Source organism: Dermacentor andersoni, chromosome 2 (assembly GCF_023375885.2).
Source record: "Dermacentor andersoni chromosome 2, qqDerAnde1_hic_scaffold, whole genome shotgun sequence".
In the NCBI taxonomy this organism is placed as follows: domain Eukaryota; kingdom Metazoa; phylum Arthropoda; class Arachnida; order Ixodida; family Ixodidae; genus Dermacentor; species Dermacentor andersoni.
In genome coordinates, this window is record NC_092815.1 from 220531031 (window position 1) to 220546411 (window position 15381).

The following is a 15381-nucleotide window of genomic DNA, read 5'->3' on the forward strand; positions in this document are numbered from 1 at the left end:
ACAATGCACGTAGTTTTCTATGTATTTAACATTAGTTTGTTTGAAGAGAACCACTTGTGGATAACGTCAAGCTCTGAATTTGCACAAAGAAAGGTATGGTCCGGAGAGTCTTGGGCACATATGGAAGCAGTATCGTCGGCGTGCATAAATATTGAGAATATTTTTATAACACAAGGAAGGTCGTTAATGTATATTGAGAAAAATATTGGTCCGAGAACTGAGCCTTGGGGTACACCTGTAGTTGTTTCAGGAAACTCGGACTGGGTATCAGCTATCTGCACTGTCTGCTTACGGTTTCGTAGATAATTTTTAAAGAATTCTAGGCACGTTTCACGAAAACCATAACATTCTAGTTTGTTTAATAAAATCCTGTGGTTGACAGTATCAAGGGTTTTTTTTTATGTCAAGAAATATACCCAGAACGGTTCTATTGTCATTTAAGTGGTAGTTAAGTTCAGATAAGGGCGAGACGGCTGTGTCAGCTGACCTACCCTTTCTAAATCCATGCTGACAATGTGTATGAATATTGTGGTGTTCTAGGAAAGACATAATTCGTTTGACTATTAGTTTTTCTAATACAACATTTATAGTACTTAGGATAGAGATAGGACGGTAGTTTTCTGGGATATTTTTATCACCAGCCTTGTGAATCGAGATTATCTTTGACAATTTAAGAAGGTCCGGATAGGTAGATGTGTAAAATGATAAGTTAAATATTTCTTCTAAAGGTACACAAAGGATATCAATGCATTCCTTGAGTGCCAAAGAAGGTATGTTATCACAACAAATTGAAAAGTTGGCTGGCATAGCGCTAAGTAGAGTTGCAATTTCACTAGCTGTTATATTGGTAAATTTATATATGTGAGGATTGTGAGGAGGGTATGTAGTGTATTGTTTGTTGATAGCCGTAGCCATTATCCGAGAACCTACTCTGCAAAAATAGGTACGTATTACACATCAAAACGAGGGTGTTTAATGATACTCTGAGAGCCTCGATGTCTGGTATGGTGTAAGAGTTTGCAGGAGGTTTAAGAACAGAGATTATAATACGCCCTGTTATTCGTGAGAGACCTGAATTTTTATTAATTAAGTTTGTGTAGTATTCTTTCTTTCTTACTCGAATGAGTGCTGTTACTTTATTACAAGGCGATCTGAATTGCTGTAGGTAATAGTCATTGTTTTTCTGCTTCTTTACTTTTGAATGCCAAAAGTCTTTCTTCATAATTTGTTCTAATATGTGTTTGTTCATCCATGGGCAAATAGGGGTTCTGTAATATCTCTTATCATGAACTGCTGTGGACAGCATTATTGCCTCACTTAAGGTTTTGTTTAGTTTAGAATAAAGGACATTCACATCTGGGACAGATAATTCATCGGAATGTAATTGGAGTAAATACCTTGGAATATATCTACAGAGGTTCCACAGCTACCTTAATTCTACACAAGAAAAGCAGGAAGATACCTATAAAGAAAGGGGTCAGACAGGGAGACACGATCTCTCCAAAGCTATTCAGTGCGTGCTTGGAAGAAGTATACAAGCTATTAAACTGGGAAGGCTTAGGAGTAAGGATCAACAGCGAATATCTCGGCAACCTTCAGTTTGCTGATGACATTGTTCTATTCAGCAACAATGCAGACCAGTTACAACAAATGATTAGAGGACCTTAACAGAGAGAGTGTAAGAGTGGCGTTGAAGATTAATATGCAGAAGAGGAAGATAATGATGAATAGAGTCTGTGAGGAGTATGTTTACCTAGGTCAATTAATCACAGGGAACCCTGATCATAAGGAAATCCATAGAAGAATAAAAATGGGTTGGATCGCATACAGCATTGTCAGCTCCTGACTGGAAGCTTACCATTATCATTGAAAAGGAAGGTGTACAATCAGTGCATTTTACCGGTGCTGACATATGGGGCAGAGACTTGGAGACTGACAAGGAAGCTTGAGAACAAGTTAAGGACCCTGCAAAGAGCAATGAAATGAAGAATGCTAGGTTTAACATTAAGAGACAGAAAGAGAGCGGTTTGGATCAAAGAGCGAACGGGTATAGCCAATATTCTAATTGACATTAAGAAAAAAAATGGAGCTGGGCAGGTCATGTAATATGCAGGTTAGATAACCGTTGGACCACTAGGACTACAAAATGGGTACCAAGAGAAGGGAAGTGCAGCCGAGGATGGCAGAAGACTAGGTGGGGTGATAAAATTAGGAAATTTGGGGGCGCTAGGTGGAATTGTTGGGGCAGGACAGGGGTAATTGGAGATTGCAGGGAGAGGCCTTCATCCAGCAGTGGACATAAAATACGTTGATGGTAATGCTGACTGTTATGTCTCACTAGGGGTTCCCCTAGCCTAATGCAGAACTTAATGTTGTGGTCTCCCACTAGGCTCACGCTCTGATATGATGCCCGCTGGACGACCACCGCGGGTTCGAGCACTCTGAGCCGCCATGCATACGGCGTCCTGTGTCCACACCTGCTCGGGCCCACGCCGTGCGCCAACGCGCCATTGCGTGTGTACGCACGCTGCTGGCCCCAGCTAAGGGAAGGCAAGACCAAGCACGTAGCAATGGAGATCCTAAGTAAAGCACTTCAGAAAGAAGAAATAACACATATTAGGCTGGGATTTGATACAAATGCAAGTTTGAAGAACACGTCCGAATCTAAATCTCATTGCAACACAATACATGGCCAAATGGTTGCCGATGGCCACACCGCGACAGAGAAAACAGAGAAAGAAACAGAGAACCCAGCTGTAAGAGGCTGCCTATCCTTCGGTTAGCGCCTGCAATCGCGCCCCCCACACCAGAGAAAATGGAAACCGAAAGAAACAATGGAGGAACAGACAGGGGCACAATCGGAAGACACAGCCTCACGACATCAAGACGACGGAAGAGTGCATACACCCGCCGAGGCCAGGGCCTCGCCTCGCCGAAGTGACCATCAGTCGGTGGCGGACAAAGGGGGCCTCCGCCGGCAGAGAGGAACATGCACACACCTTCCAACGCCCTGATGTGGTCTCCTCAAGCCCTGTCTTGGGCGCGCATACCTGGAGCGCACGCAAACAGAGCCTGAATCCCGCCAAAATGTCGGCAAAAGGGGAAGCCCATTGACTTTCCCATGGGTGGGATGACAGCCGAGTGACAGTGTTTTACAACCCACTGCCACCCAGTCCAGGCAGGAGGAGAGGGACATGGAGCCCCCGGAAATGCAGTGCAGCAGCTCCGCACAACCACCACGAGAGCCTGCAACCCCACAGTGTACACTCTTTTGTCAGAATTTCTGTCCATCATGCCATTCATGCAACGTCCAACTACAGTAAAACCCTTTTATTTCAAACTTGTAATAATCGAAATAACTTTTGAGATAAGTGAAATCTCGAAACTAGAAGACCGCTGGCCATGCATAAACCACATAAAGCCTTTCCAAAATAGTGCTAGTAACATTCTCGATTGATCATTTTCAGGTGATTCACCACCAGATACATCAATGTCTACAGGCAACAGCATTTCTGGAACTGGTTAAGATGATTGATCCTAAAGCAAGGCCTCAAGCCTGTCATCGGAGCAGTTCATAATTAGTGTAAGATATGCAAAAAAGTGGATGTTACAAATTTCACAGTGCAATGAATTATGAACAAAATCACTTTGGAAACTGAAACTGAACTATGGAAGATCACAACTGTTACACCTATACCAGACGGCCACAAGTGACCTGAATAGTTACGCCTCACGGTCGTGCAAGCATGAAGTGAGCATTCTTATCAAGCCGTATTCTCGCTGAAAATAAACGCTGTGGACCTCGTTTGGGTGCAGTGCATAGACTGAAAGTGGCTGCTCAAAAGTGCCAATCGTCTTGTTCAAGGTCACGATTAATACACTGTAGCCACATTGATGCATCACCAACAGTACCCTTAATGAGAGGGAGAAAATAAAAGGTTTGGCTCACTACTCTAGCACGAGGCCACAACTAAGTGACAACAAGCAGTTTAGCAAGTGTGCGCAAGCATTCATAGGCAGAAAAAAGGGCGAAAGTGTGCCATTTGGCTTGGTGCTCGCATGATCTCTCATTGCAGCCAGTCGAGAAGCAGGATATTGACATGAAAAGAGGCTCCAACGATACCAGATGCACTCTGAAGGTTGGCGGAAGTCACTTGTCATCTCGTCCCTTTGCTAATGGGGCAAAATAGCAACGGTTGCTAATGGCACTGATTGCTGTTTGTGGGGATCGAGCTGCGCCTCAGCACCTTTGTGCAGGCGTTCACCTATTCTGTCATCCATACGCCTCTCCCCTTTCACCTGAGATGGTTGTTGGGGGTGGCTTTTTCCGTGGACCAGTTTGCAGCCATGGTGCTTGCGCTGCCATTTTCACACGGCAACATGCTAGTAGCGTTCTTTTCTGTATTTTCGTTCTTGGCATGGGATCCTCTTCCTGCACACCACTCTGAGACCAGATGTTCTGCAGCGTTGAGTGTCGCTAGAGACAAATACACCTATTTCCGTTAACTTAGGGCAATACAGTGTTCTATTGCTTGCACAGCGCTTAGCGCCTCTTTTGCAGGACGAGCATGTGCACAGTGGTGTCCTAGGTTACACAAAGCGACGACTGACATGGCCCTAAGGCTCGCTAAGCCCAAACCTATGCTGGTCGCTACCAGAATCTCACATCTCTCTGACATGACATTAGTTGGCGTGATGCAAAGTGCCAAGGTGCACTTGGCTGCGAGTGAGAAAGGGCAGGTGGAGAGGAGTATTTGGCATTTGCCCAATAAGGCTGCAGCTTAGGAAACGTTTCTGTGGCGTCACGAATGCTCTTGCAAGACACTGTACACATGCCAGTATTCGTTATCATTGGACATTGTGATCAGAGAATACTGTTTTCACTTTTTGGTGATATCACAGCTGTGCAAAAGCATGGAAGCCTCTGGTAGAAATATTTTCCCGGTATTCTTGCAGCTCATATTTCTAGATGTCTCAAGTCTAGCACAAGAACATTTTGAGACAAGGGGTGATAAACACACAGAGCTGACACTGTGCTGGTAAAAAATTTGACTTAGATATTTCGAGATATCAGAGTTTGAGTTAAAGGGGGCTTACGGTAAATGCTTCAGCAAGCTGAATACTAGTGGGTTGCTAAACTTGCCTTTGTCTTTCCAAGGCAATGTCTACTCTGAGCACATACAAAGCAACCCAACAGCATCCATATTCTAGAAAAATAAGAGAAATTGAGTCTCGGAATCTTTTCTAATAAAAGGTGTATAACAACATACCCACATTTATTGATTCTGGAACCTTCTCTGTGCCATGTTGGAGAGTTCGCAAACCCAGCCGTTGCTGTTGTACACTGACTTTCATGACTATTCTTGCAGGCCCAGAAGTTTGTCAAGGACAATGTCTTCCTGGCTACGGGCTTTGCTGGCGGCTTCCTTCTGGGTGTGGCATCCTCCTGAAAGCAAGCTTGCTGAGCAGGCAGCTACACGGCTGTGGAACAGCTGCGACACATTTATTTCTGTTTCTTCCTTTGCCATGCATTAGAAGGGCGCACACAAACAGCTACTCTATTGCTTGGCTTTGCAGTTTGTCTGTCTGCTTAAAAAAAATGTGGTCTTTTGTGGCCATCACGAGCAAGGCTCTCTATGAAATCCTGCTCAGGGGCTGTTCTTGTACACAGGGATCACAGATAAGCAGGGTTCTAGTATTGACACAGCATGTGAAAAAAGTGCTCTCTGCCACTTGCTGCTCAAAATAATATCTTGTTGGATAATTGGAGGATTTCAGCACAGAGTCACCTACTGTTGCCTTTGTTGGTGGCCTGTTGTGTAGGCTTACATGGGGTAAAAAATTGCGACAAGCATATCCTGGAGGTGGTTAAACAAGGCCTCGATGTTGTGCAGAGGCTGTCATCATCTATAGTTAAAGTATGTGCTCCGTCAATATAGATGATGCCATAGGCTGTAAAGTTGACATGCTGCAGAGCCAGCGCACACTTGCCCTATATGTGCATTCTCTACTTAGACAAGGGGTTTAAGGTGAAAATGTGCCCAAGTCACCGAACCATGTGTCTGCATGCCTTTTATGGTATGAAACTGCCACCGACAAATAAAGGAGCCTGCTATATTGGCTACTATAACTGTACCATGTGTATGTGCAGAGCGCTGTGTAGGTGCTTAATCTGTTAGTTTGCTCTTGAGTCTGCCTCTTTGTTAAAATTTGTGAGGTATCCTGTGTTTCAGAGACAAAGATCAAGTGATGTTTAAATAAAGTCAAAGCATAGACTCTTACGTGGACAATTCTGTACATGTAGCATTCACCCTCACTTGATATTAAGCGGACTGAAGCATCTTTTTTTTGTCACATCAAGGTGAATAAAGTGGGCATGAAGCACGTCAACTTGCATAATGAGGTATGCACTGTACAGTTTAGATGCCGTTGCTACAAAATGAGCTGTGTAACATAAAGAAAACAATGTGGCCTGGTCAGTCTTCTACAGGATGTTTCTGCAAACTTTACCCAATGTTTAAAAATATTCCAAGGCATTCTAGTAGGATGTGACCAAATCCATCCTGTGACCAAATATATGGAAGTGGCATTTAAGCACAGAAGGCTAAATGCACTGAAATCTCGGTGCACAAGCGAATACGTTACATCCTTCAATATATCCGGCAGGCTTTCTATACATTACAGAAAAAATTATTACATACCAAATAGAAAGTTGAAACCTGCTGAATCAGATGTTCCCTACTACACTCTACAACTTTCTCATTGGAAGTTTTGTCGTAAACTTAATATTTGTGAAGTTCAATAATTAATCTTGCCTAATTGTGCACTTATGCAGAATACAAAAAATAGTGGCTTACTCCATACGATCGCACACAACATAAATCTGGTTTCATGTTTCTAGAGTGCTTCGGCATATTGATATGTTATGAAATAAACGGAGTTTATTTAAAAGGATTCCAGGCAAACCTTAGACGGGGCAAAACATCCTTCTCTCTGTCGTGCCTTCCGCTCATACTTCTTCCACTTATGCGGCTACATTTGCCGTAATATTTCTCCCCTCCTAGACGAAGCCCGCCGGGCGAGTCAGTTAAGTTCTCAGAATGAAGGGCTTCAGACGAGCAACGTGTACAATCTGTCTTGGCAGAGCATTTTCGAGTTGTGGTGAGACGTGCCAGTTGTTAGTTTACTTCACTGAGCTTTTCAACAATGTACAGGCTGGTATAGTTGGCGAGAAGTCTATGCACAGGACAGCATAGCAAGACTAGATCCCCTAGAGAATAGGTGACATCCCGACGGTGCCTGTTGTACCATGCTTTTGACCGGTCTTGCAAAGCCAGAGTACGCATGCAGGTCAAGCGTCGAGCTCCTTCAGGAAGACACAGTCTCGGTGATGGAAAAATCATCGTAGGTGGAGAAAGAAAATATGATGTCCAGTGCGTGACACGGCGGATGAGCGTAGAGGAAGAAAACTGGACTGTAGCCCGTAGTTTCGTTCTTTGCAGGGTTAAAGGCATGTGTAATAAAGGGCAAAATGTCATCCGTGTCTTTATGGTCCGATGCAACGTATATAAACAACATGTTCACCAGTGTGCGGTTGGTACGCTCGGTCAGCTTATTTGTTTGCAGGTGATACGGTGTCAAGTGGTAAAAGCTGGAAGCGCACAATCAAAGAAGCTCTTCTACGACATCTGCAGTAAACTGGCAGCCGTGGCTGCTGATGATGATTCCAGGAGGGCTGTGATGGTGAATGATCGAGTGCAGTAGAAAAAGGGAAACTTGGCTGGCAGTGGCGCATGGATGGGAAGGCAGCCGTCTCGCAGTACCGGGTCAGATGGTCGGCAGCTACAATGATCCAACGGTTTCCTTTCGATGAGTGGGGACCCATGAGATCAATTCCAACTTGCTCGAAAGAAGAGCTAGGAGGCGTCAGTAGTTGTAGCAGTCCGGCTGGCATGGTAGATGCTTATGGGCCTGACACTAAATGCAACCAGCCACATACATTTCAGTCGATCGGGGCCAGTAGCACCGTTCCTTGGGCCAGATGAAATGTATGCGCTGCCCCTAGATGTCTGGAGATAGGATCGTTGTGGTTGTAAGCTGAGGCCTTCTGTCTGCTCCTTCTCAAAGGTCTCTTTATCAGGAAATGCTGGTGCCAAAGATACAATCAGGTGGTCAAAGTTATCCGCATCACAAAGTGTCGTGTTTATTTGGAAAGGCAGTCTGCATCAGCGTGTCGGCAACCACTCTTGTATGAAACTGTAAAGTTGGACTACTGGAGACGTGGAGCCCAGCGCACGAGACGACCAGAGGGATCCCAAAAGCTGACAAGCCAGCGCAATGAATGATGATCTGTGACGATTGTGAATGGACGCCCATACACATACAAGCGGAAACGCTGCACAGCAAAAATGACCACTAGGCATTCTTGCTCTGTAACGTCGTAATTGCATTCAGGCTTACTTAACATGCGACTTGCATAAGCAATAACGTGCTCTTTCCAGTTGCATCGTTGACCGAGGACTCCACCATCACTCATCGGTATGGATCTCTGTCGGTGCGGCTGGGTCGAAATACCGAAGTATGTGACCCGTCATGAGTAGAAACTTCAGTTGATGACAAGAAGGATCCCACTTATGAGTCCGATCGAAAGCATGTCCTTACGCGGAAGACAAGTCAGGGAATAGGTGACATCAGCAAAAGTGGGTATAAATCGGCGGAAGAAAGAGTAGAGTCCTAGGAAGCAACGAAGCTCTAACCGACCAAGGAGTCACGCTCCAACAGCTGATGTCTTTTGTGGGTCAGGCCAGATAATGTACTTGTCTACAAGATGGCCAAGGACCAATGTCTGCCGCTCACCAAAGTGACATTTCTTAGAACTGAGCACTAGGCCGGCGTGTTCGATGCAGTCTAAGACAACTTCCAGACGCCAGTTGCGCTCTTCAAAAGTGCTTTCAAAAATGGTAACGTCGTCCAGGACGCATGCGAAAATTCCATTTTAGGCCTTCAAGAATGGTGTCAACAAATCTTTCGAAAGTCACAGGTGCATTGCAGCGACCAAACGGCATGACATTTAACTCAAAAAGGCTGTCCGGGGTTATAAGTGCCGTTTTTTATTTGTCCGCCAGGTGCATTCAGATTTACTAGTACCCTGATCACAAACTGACAGAAGTAGGACACTGAATGAAGGCAGTCCAATACATCATCTATGCTTGGAAAAGGGTAGTCTTTCTTGGTAATGGAATTGAGGTGGCAATAGTCCACACAAAATCGCAAAGTACCATCTTTTTTTTTTTTTTTTTCACAAGTATAACTGGAGCATTTTACACACCATTAATAAAATAAGTTTGGCCAGCGGACTGTAGGATTCCTGGATTAGTCCTTTCTGTAGCATTTCGTTAACTTGTTCGTCAATAATCTTGCACTCTGATGGTGATACTCAATAGGGTGTTTGTTGAACACGCTGCGCCAACCCCGTGTTAATTCTCTGCTTGGTTCGAGATGCAGGAATGGACGGCATGTTATCCTCCTGGGCAAAGTTGAATATACTTAAGTGCTTAGTTAGAATATTCACTAATGTACAGCGCTCATGCTTGTTGATTGACTTGCTGATCGTGGGAAGAGTGTGAGTCTTCTGAACAAGTGCCAACTCGTTCCCGACTTGCCAGCACGGCAAGTCGGGCTCTTTGAAGAAACCAAGGTTTGTGCCACTGCGTTTTCGCCTGAAGGAATCCATAATTTAAAGCACTGCTGAGCCACAGACACAAGACAAGGTGGTCGAAAAATGCTCTTTTCATGCCGGTTAACTGTGCAGGCTCTACTTCGGCGTCAAAGGCCTGATGATTGGTACTAGCACAGCTCACCGAAGCACACACAGCTGACAAAGCAGGCACAAAAGTTTCCTCACAGGCATGGAGTGCACCGCCCTTGCTTGGAGCATCCTGCCTGAGCTCGTAAGAAATGTTGCTACTTACAAATATCTCCCCTGTTCGGCAATCAAATGTGGCACCGCACACCTGTAGAAAATCAGTACCTAATATAGCGTCATGTGAGGATCAGTGGAGAATGGTAAATTCAGCCGTGAAAACTTGACCACCTAGTGACACTTGCACAGTGCAAACATGAAGAGGCCGCATCGAGTCCCTGCTCACGCCACAAAATGTTGCCACTTCCCATTGGACCATAAACGTCCTAGAGATGTCCAGCAGATATCCGAAACGGGGCATTCGAACATCCCTAGGACATATCTAAGAAGCCTGTGGATCATTCTTGGATGTCCATGGGATTGTCTCACGCACGCAAATTGGCGTGCATAGGAACGTCCCACGAACGTCGTAATGGGATATTCGGACGTCCAAGAGATGTTTAAATAAAGATAATTTTTATTGCATAACCCCGGGTACGTTACAAGGACATTTTTGTCAGGATGTAGGACGCTTCTGGGACATCGTGTTACCAATTGTCCAAAGGATGTTTATAGGACATTTGTTTGTGGATTTAGGATATCCACAGGATGTCCTTATTGATTATAAGTAGGCATAATAGGGATGTTCCTCATAATGTGTCCTAGCAGTGCAGCAGGCCTGCTGCATTTTACATACCATTAATAAAATAAGTTTGGCCTGGTTTTGTGTTGGCTTGTGGGGCAATAGTAAAAAAGAATTGCATGGCTCTTGAAGATCCATCCCAGTGGTCCAATAAGGCGACCAAAGATTTTTGTCATGCAAGAGCTGGAGCCCCAGGAGACAGGCCAGGAATACAGCCCACTGCAGTGCAACTCAGCATTGTGCACACAATTCCTTGCTACAGTAAGCTAATACATTACATACAACTTGATAAAAATACAATAATTGAAAACAGACATGCAAGCTATACTTTTTTGTGCTAACAGAAACGAAGCTACAGAACTAAGTTCTGCAGGCTGCTGAATCATTTGACAATCTCGTCAAAAATACAGCATTCATTTCAATAAAGCAGTTGCAGGAAGACCAGCAGTTCAACTCTCAAATGCACTCGGCAATTTTCAGTAAAGTGCATCAATGCAAACCATTTAAACTCAATAATTTCATCATACAAGCTCAGCCATTAGAAATGTCACACCATGGTTACTAAAAGAGGGCATTAATTAAACTGTTTACAAATGCGCTTTGGGCAGCAAGAAAATTTTATAATTCGCAGGGGCCACTACGGAAGTTATCATGAGGTTTGCTGCAGGCTCACTTCCATGGTCGCAGGCACATCAATGCAAAATTTGCTGAACATGGCCACTTTTTACCAGAGCCTTTCCCTAGACCATATTCAGTAGTTACACACACTAACATGAGTTATGCTGAAGATGTCACAACTACATTAGGCATTAACAAAATTACTTCAGTGGTCATATAAAAACAAAAAGCTGCTGTATGATCATCCATTTATAAAGCAAATGTGCTATATATCCATAATAGGTTTTGATAAAGGTCACCAGAACAAACACTGACAGTTTTGTGTAGTGACGAGACCATTTCGGTTGAGCTAATAATTTGCAGATGCACCTCTGGCAGTAAAAGAAATTTAAAAGCCCTCTGCAAGGGTGGGGGGTACAAAGGAAATTAGTAGGAGGGCTACTGCGGGCTGGCTCACTTCAACAGTCCCAAGCACATAAATGCGATATTTGCGGGAAAGTTCACAGGTGTTTTAGTCATGAAGGGAGCTACTCCAGACTTTCTGCGGGCCTGCTTCAGTGGTCGCACACAGTAAAAGTACTAAAGATTTTATAGATACACTGGGCATTAATAAAATTACTAAAGGATCACTTAAGCAGTTGCAAACACGAATATTACTGGAGAGTTCACAGATACAAAAGCAGTTACAAGACACTTGCTTCTGCACAAAACCAAACTGATTTCACAGGTACTAGAAGTGACAAGATATTTGCTGTACTTGAGTGGTCACAAACACAAATTCACCGTAAGTGTTTGCAGGCTCAAAAGCCTCTAAGCAAGTAAACAGCAGCTGAATGTGACCTTTCCATGGCCGCAGCCAAATATTTCTGAAGCTGTCGCAGGTACCTTGGAGACTACACAATTAACTAAAGGCTTGCAGCATGCTTGCTTCAGTAGTCATACACAGAAAAATGCATTACAAGAGTTTGCCCGTACCAAAAGCTAACAGAGGATTTGTGTGCGTTTGTTTCGGCGGCCACACATAAACACAAGTTCATCCTAAAAATTCACGGGTATCTGGCAGCTTCGATGGAAGTTACCAGAGGCAGAGCATGGCTGTTGTTCCACGGCAGCAGATACAAATACTTCTAGATCACAGGTATCTTGGTGACTAATCATTTTACTAAGGCTCACTGCACGCTGGCTCGGCGGTCGCAAACAACTACGTTGCAGTTCACATGTACAGTCGGGGACAGAAAAAAATTTACCACAGCGAAGACGGCCGGAGCAGCCGCGGGGCCGGCGCTGCTGTCGCGAGCTCACGACGAGAGTACCCCGAGTGACGTCAAACTTCTCCTGCGCACCTTCGCGCTGGTGCTTGCCATGCTTGATAAATCTCTAGTGCACCGTTTGGCTACTCTGCTGCTGACGGTTGGGACGAAGGGGCGCGTGAATAACTCGGCAGTTTTCGCTGTAGCGGAAGGCGGCAGGCCATCAAACCGCCGCGCTGTGAAGGAACCCGATTTTTCTGTCGGAGATTTGCAGTAGCGGACACAATAAAATGAAGTATGGCTTCGGTTAAAAAACGCGGACCAGTGCCGACTAGTGAAAAAGGCGCCTGGTGTCGAGACGTCTACCCTCGCATGCGCGTCCCTTTCAGCTCGCAGCCTCTCCAAACCTTTGGCATCGAGCGCTATTTAATCGTAGGGAGCAGCGCGAGATGACAGCTCGGACGCGCGCGCTCCGCAGCAATACTAGATAGAAACTTTATTGAAATGGAAAAGATTTGAAGGAGGGGTGGTTGGAGCCTCTCAGTCCGGGGCCCCACTGGTCTCTGCCGCCTGCCTGACCTGGCAGGACTTTCTGCCAGGTCAGAGCGGGCGAGCTGTGCCTCTGCTCCATTGTGTTACTGGTATTTGGCCTATGAGGGTGCTTAGTGCACTCCCAGGTTTATTATACAGTCGCAATGTCTCATTGCATTACCGTTGCCGAAGTCATGTTAAAAGAAGTTCATAATGAACTTCGCAAATTGGGCCGTGAGGTTGAACCGGCTGCTTTTACGGGTTTTATGAAAATAAACATGCCTTATAAGGCCAGCGAACTGAACTGTTCTTATCAGCCGCAGGTACCGGTCGCTGCCCAGTTCTTGCGTGTTTTTAAAAGAAAGGTCACCTATCGCTGCCTTCTACTTGCTTTTCTCTGCTTGGGCTTTCTGGGGCCCTCAGACCGACTCGCGAGCTAGACGTCTGGCGATACGAAAAAGATGTACGCATTCTCACTGTACTGGAGACACGTACGACACACTGACCCATTTGCGATCCAGTTGGAGTCTATGAGCACAAGCACATTCTCGCTTGACGAATCGTCGTGCTTTATTGAACAAACTTCGGGTGGCAGCGCATCACTACGACAGCGCGCCGGCAAGGAGCCAGAATGTCATTCTGACGTACCGCGTTTTGATTCATTGACTGCGGCCTGAGGTCAGTCAGGTGCCTTCTTGGTTACCACGGCAAGTGAAGGGAGCCAAAGTTTTGCGATGGCCGGCGCACGGTGGAGAACAGTACGCGCGTAGAACCGGCCTACATGCGACCACGGAACAGCCGTTTGATGTTTTCGCAGGCGTACGTTCTGTGGAGCCTTGCCGACTCTTGAAGCGCATCCACTAACCTTCACTTTCCTGCGCTTCTCGCGCGCACAGATAAGATACGCCTGCGGCAGCGACGGCTTCTTTGCCATTTTCCACGATGAAGCGTCGGCTGGCAGGCGCACGGTAAAAGCGAAGCGCTGCAGGTTTGGGAGTGCATGTCAAACGGCCAAACGCGCTCGGCATGCCGGCCGCCGTCGCGGCTGCCAGCGATACCGCGCAGCGCAAGTTTGCCGATCGAAAGAACGAATGTGGCGCGCAAGCTGCAAACCGCGCGGGCGAATCTACCTTGCGATGACGGTGCAAACTGCACCACGCGCACCGCTGTTCGCGCCGACAGCGCTTGTGGTTTCGGCGATCTGTTCGACAAGACTCGCCCTGAACTGCAATATTCCAGCTTCATTTTTTATTTTCTCCCTTTCAAATGTAAGAACCAGAACAGAAGCGACATTATCTCACTAGAGGGGGATCGCGCAGTGCGGCCAAAACGGATGTGCGCGCCTGTCAATGGTGATGACTGGACGGCGCGCACTCTCCGCTGTTCAACTTTCATTTGGTGCCGATAGTATATACTACGAAAACATTCTATTTCCAAGCATTCCCCTCTTCTCGGGCCTTATTTCCTCCACTTTAATTGCACGAATACACGGTCTACTGCGCGTTTCCAGAACTTGGCTACAACCGACGCGATAGTACGCTACGAATACACAAAGGTGGCTACAAAACACGTTCTCAACCGGACCATGCTGGACGCTAGCAGAATACCTTCCACTCGCACTCAAGACAAATGCGTGGGTGCCGTTCAGAACACAGAAGTTTCGAGTTACTAATTCCTGGCGTTTGAGCTCCTTGGCTTATCTCTTGTGTGTTCTGCAGGCGCAAGCAACGCACTCCCGTGTTATCACTCTTGACGATCGCTCGTCGCGTTTTCGACAAGCGTGGGTACCGAAAGAAGGCTTAAATTGTTGCGGGGACATAAAAAATTGTCACAAGCTTGTCGCAGTAAGATTTAGTACACGCCTAACTAATTTTGTGACCTAGCTGTCCTTCGCTGCATCACGACTGGCGCGGCAAATGTGCCTCAAAATTATCGGAAAATGTGACGAAATCAATTACAATCATGTTGGGGGTCAGAGGAAGCGTCGTGAACTGGTCCCAGTAAGATACAGCACACGCGAAAAAACTGCGCCACACAGCCGAGCTGCTTCTCGCCAACTGCCTCACAAGGCCAGGCGCGGCCACTGGGCTTGAAAAATACCGCAACAAGTAACGAAATTATAGTTACAATAATGTTGGCGGTCAGAGAAAGCGCAGAAGTACACGCGAAACTGCGTCATAGCACCCTGTGTGACTATATCTATAGCGTGCCCAAAAACTACCGAAATAAGTTATATTGGGGTTCATAGAAAGCGTCGCAAACATCTCCCGGTCATCATCATCATCATCAGCCTGGTTATGCCCACTGCAGGGCAAAGGCCTCTCCCATACTTCTCCAACTACCCCGGTCATGTACTAATTGTGGCCATGTTGTCCCTGCAAATTTCTTAATCTCATCCGCCCACCTAACTTTCTGCCGCCCTCTGCTACGCTTTCCTT

At 45.9% G+C, this 15381-nt stretch overlaps 1 protein-coding gene and 1 long non-coding RNA gene across 6 annotated transcripts in view; one reads left to right on the forward strand and one right to left on the reverse strand.

The window, feature by feature from the left end:
* Positions 1–6390, forward strand: part of LOC126540002 (FUN14 domain-containing protein 1-like) — a 139562-nt gene extending 133172 nt beyond the window's left edge. For all 5 annotated transcript variants that reach the window (XM_055075781.2, XM_055075779.2, XM_050186826.3 and 2 more), the window contains one exon: positions 5370–6390. In XM_055075781.2, the coding sequence (XP_054931756.1) occupies positions 5370–5450 (81 nt within the window). In that variant the 3' untranslated portion in view covers positions 5451–6390. The remainder of the gene's footprint in view (positions 1–5369) is intronic.
* On the reverse strand, positions 6057–12445 carry LOC140216222 (uncharacterized). The gene is made up of 2 exons (XR_011892920.1): positions 12410–12445; positions 6057–10013 (listed from the first exon to the last, which is right to left on the reverse strand). It is a non-coding gene; the product is annotated as an uncharacterized lncRNA (long non-coding RNA).
* Positions 12446–15381: the final 2936 nt, after the last annotated feature.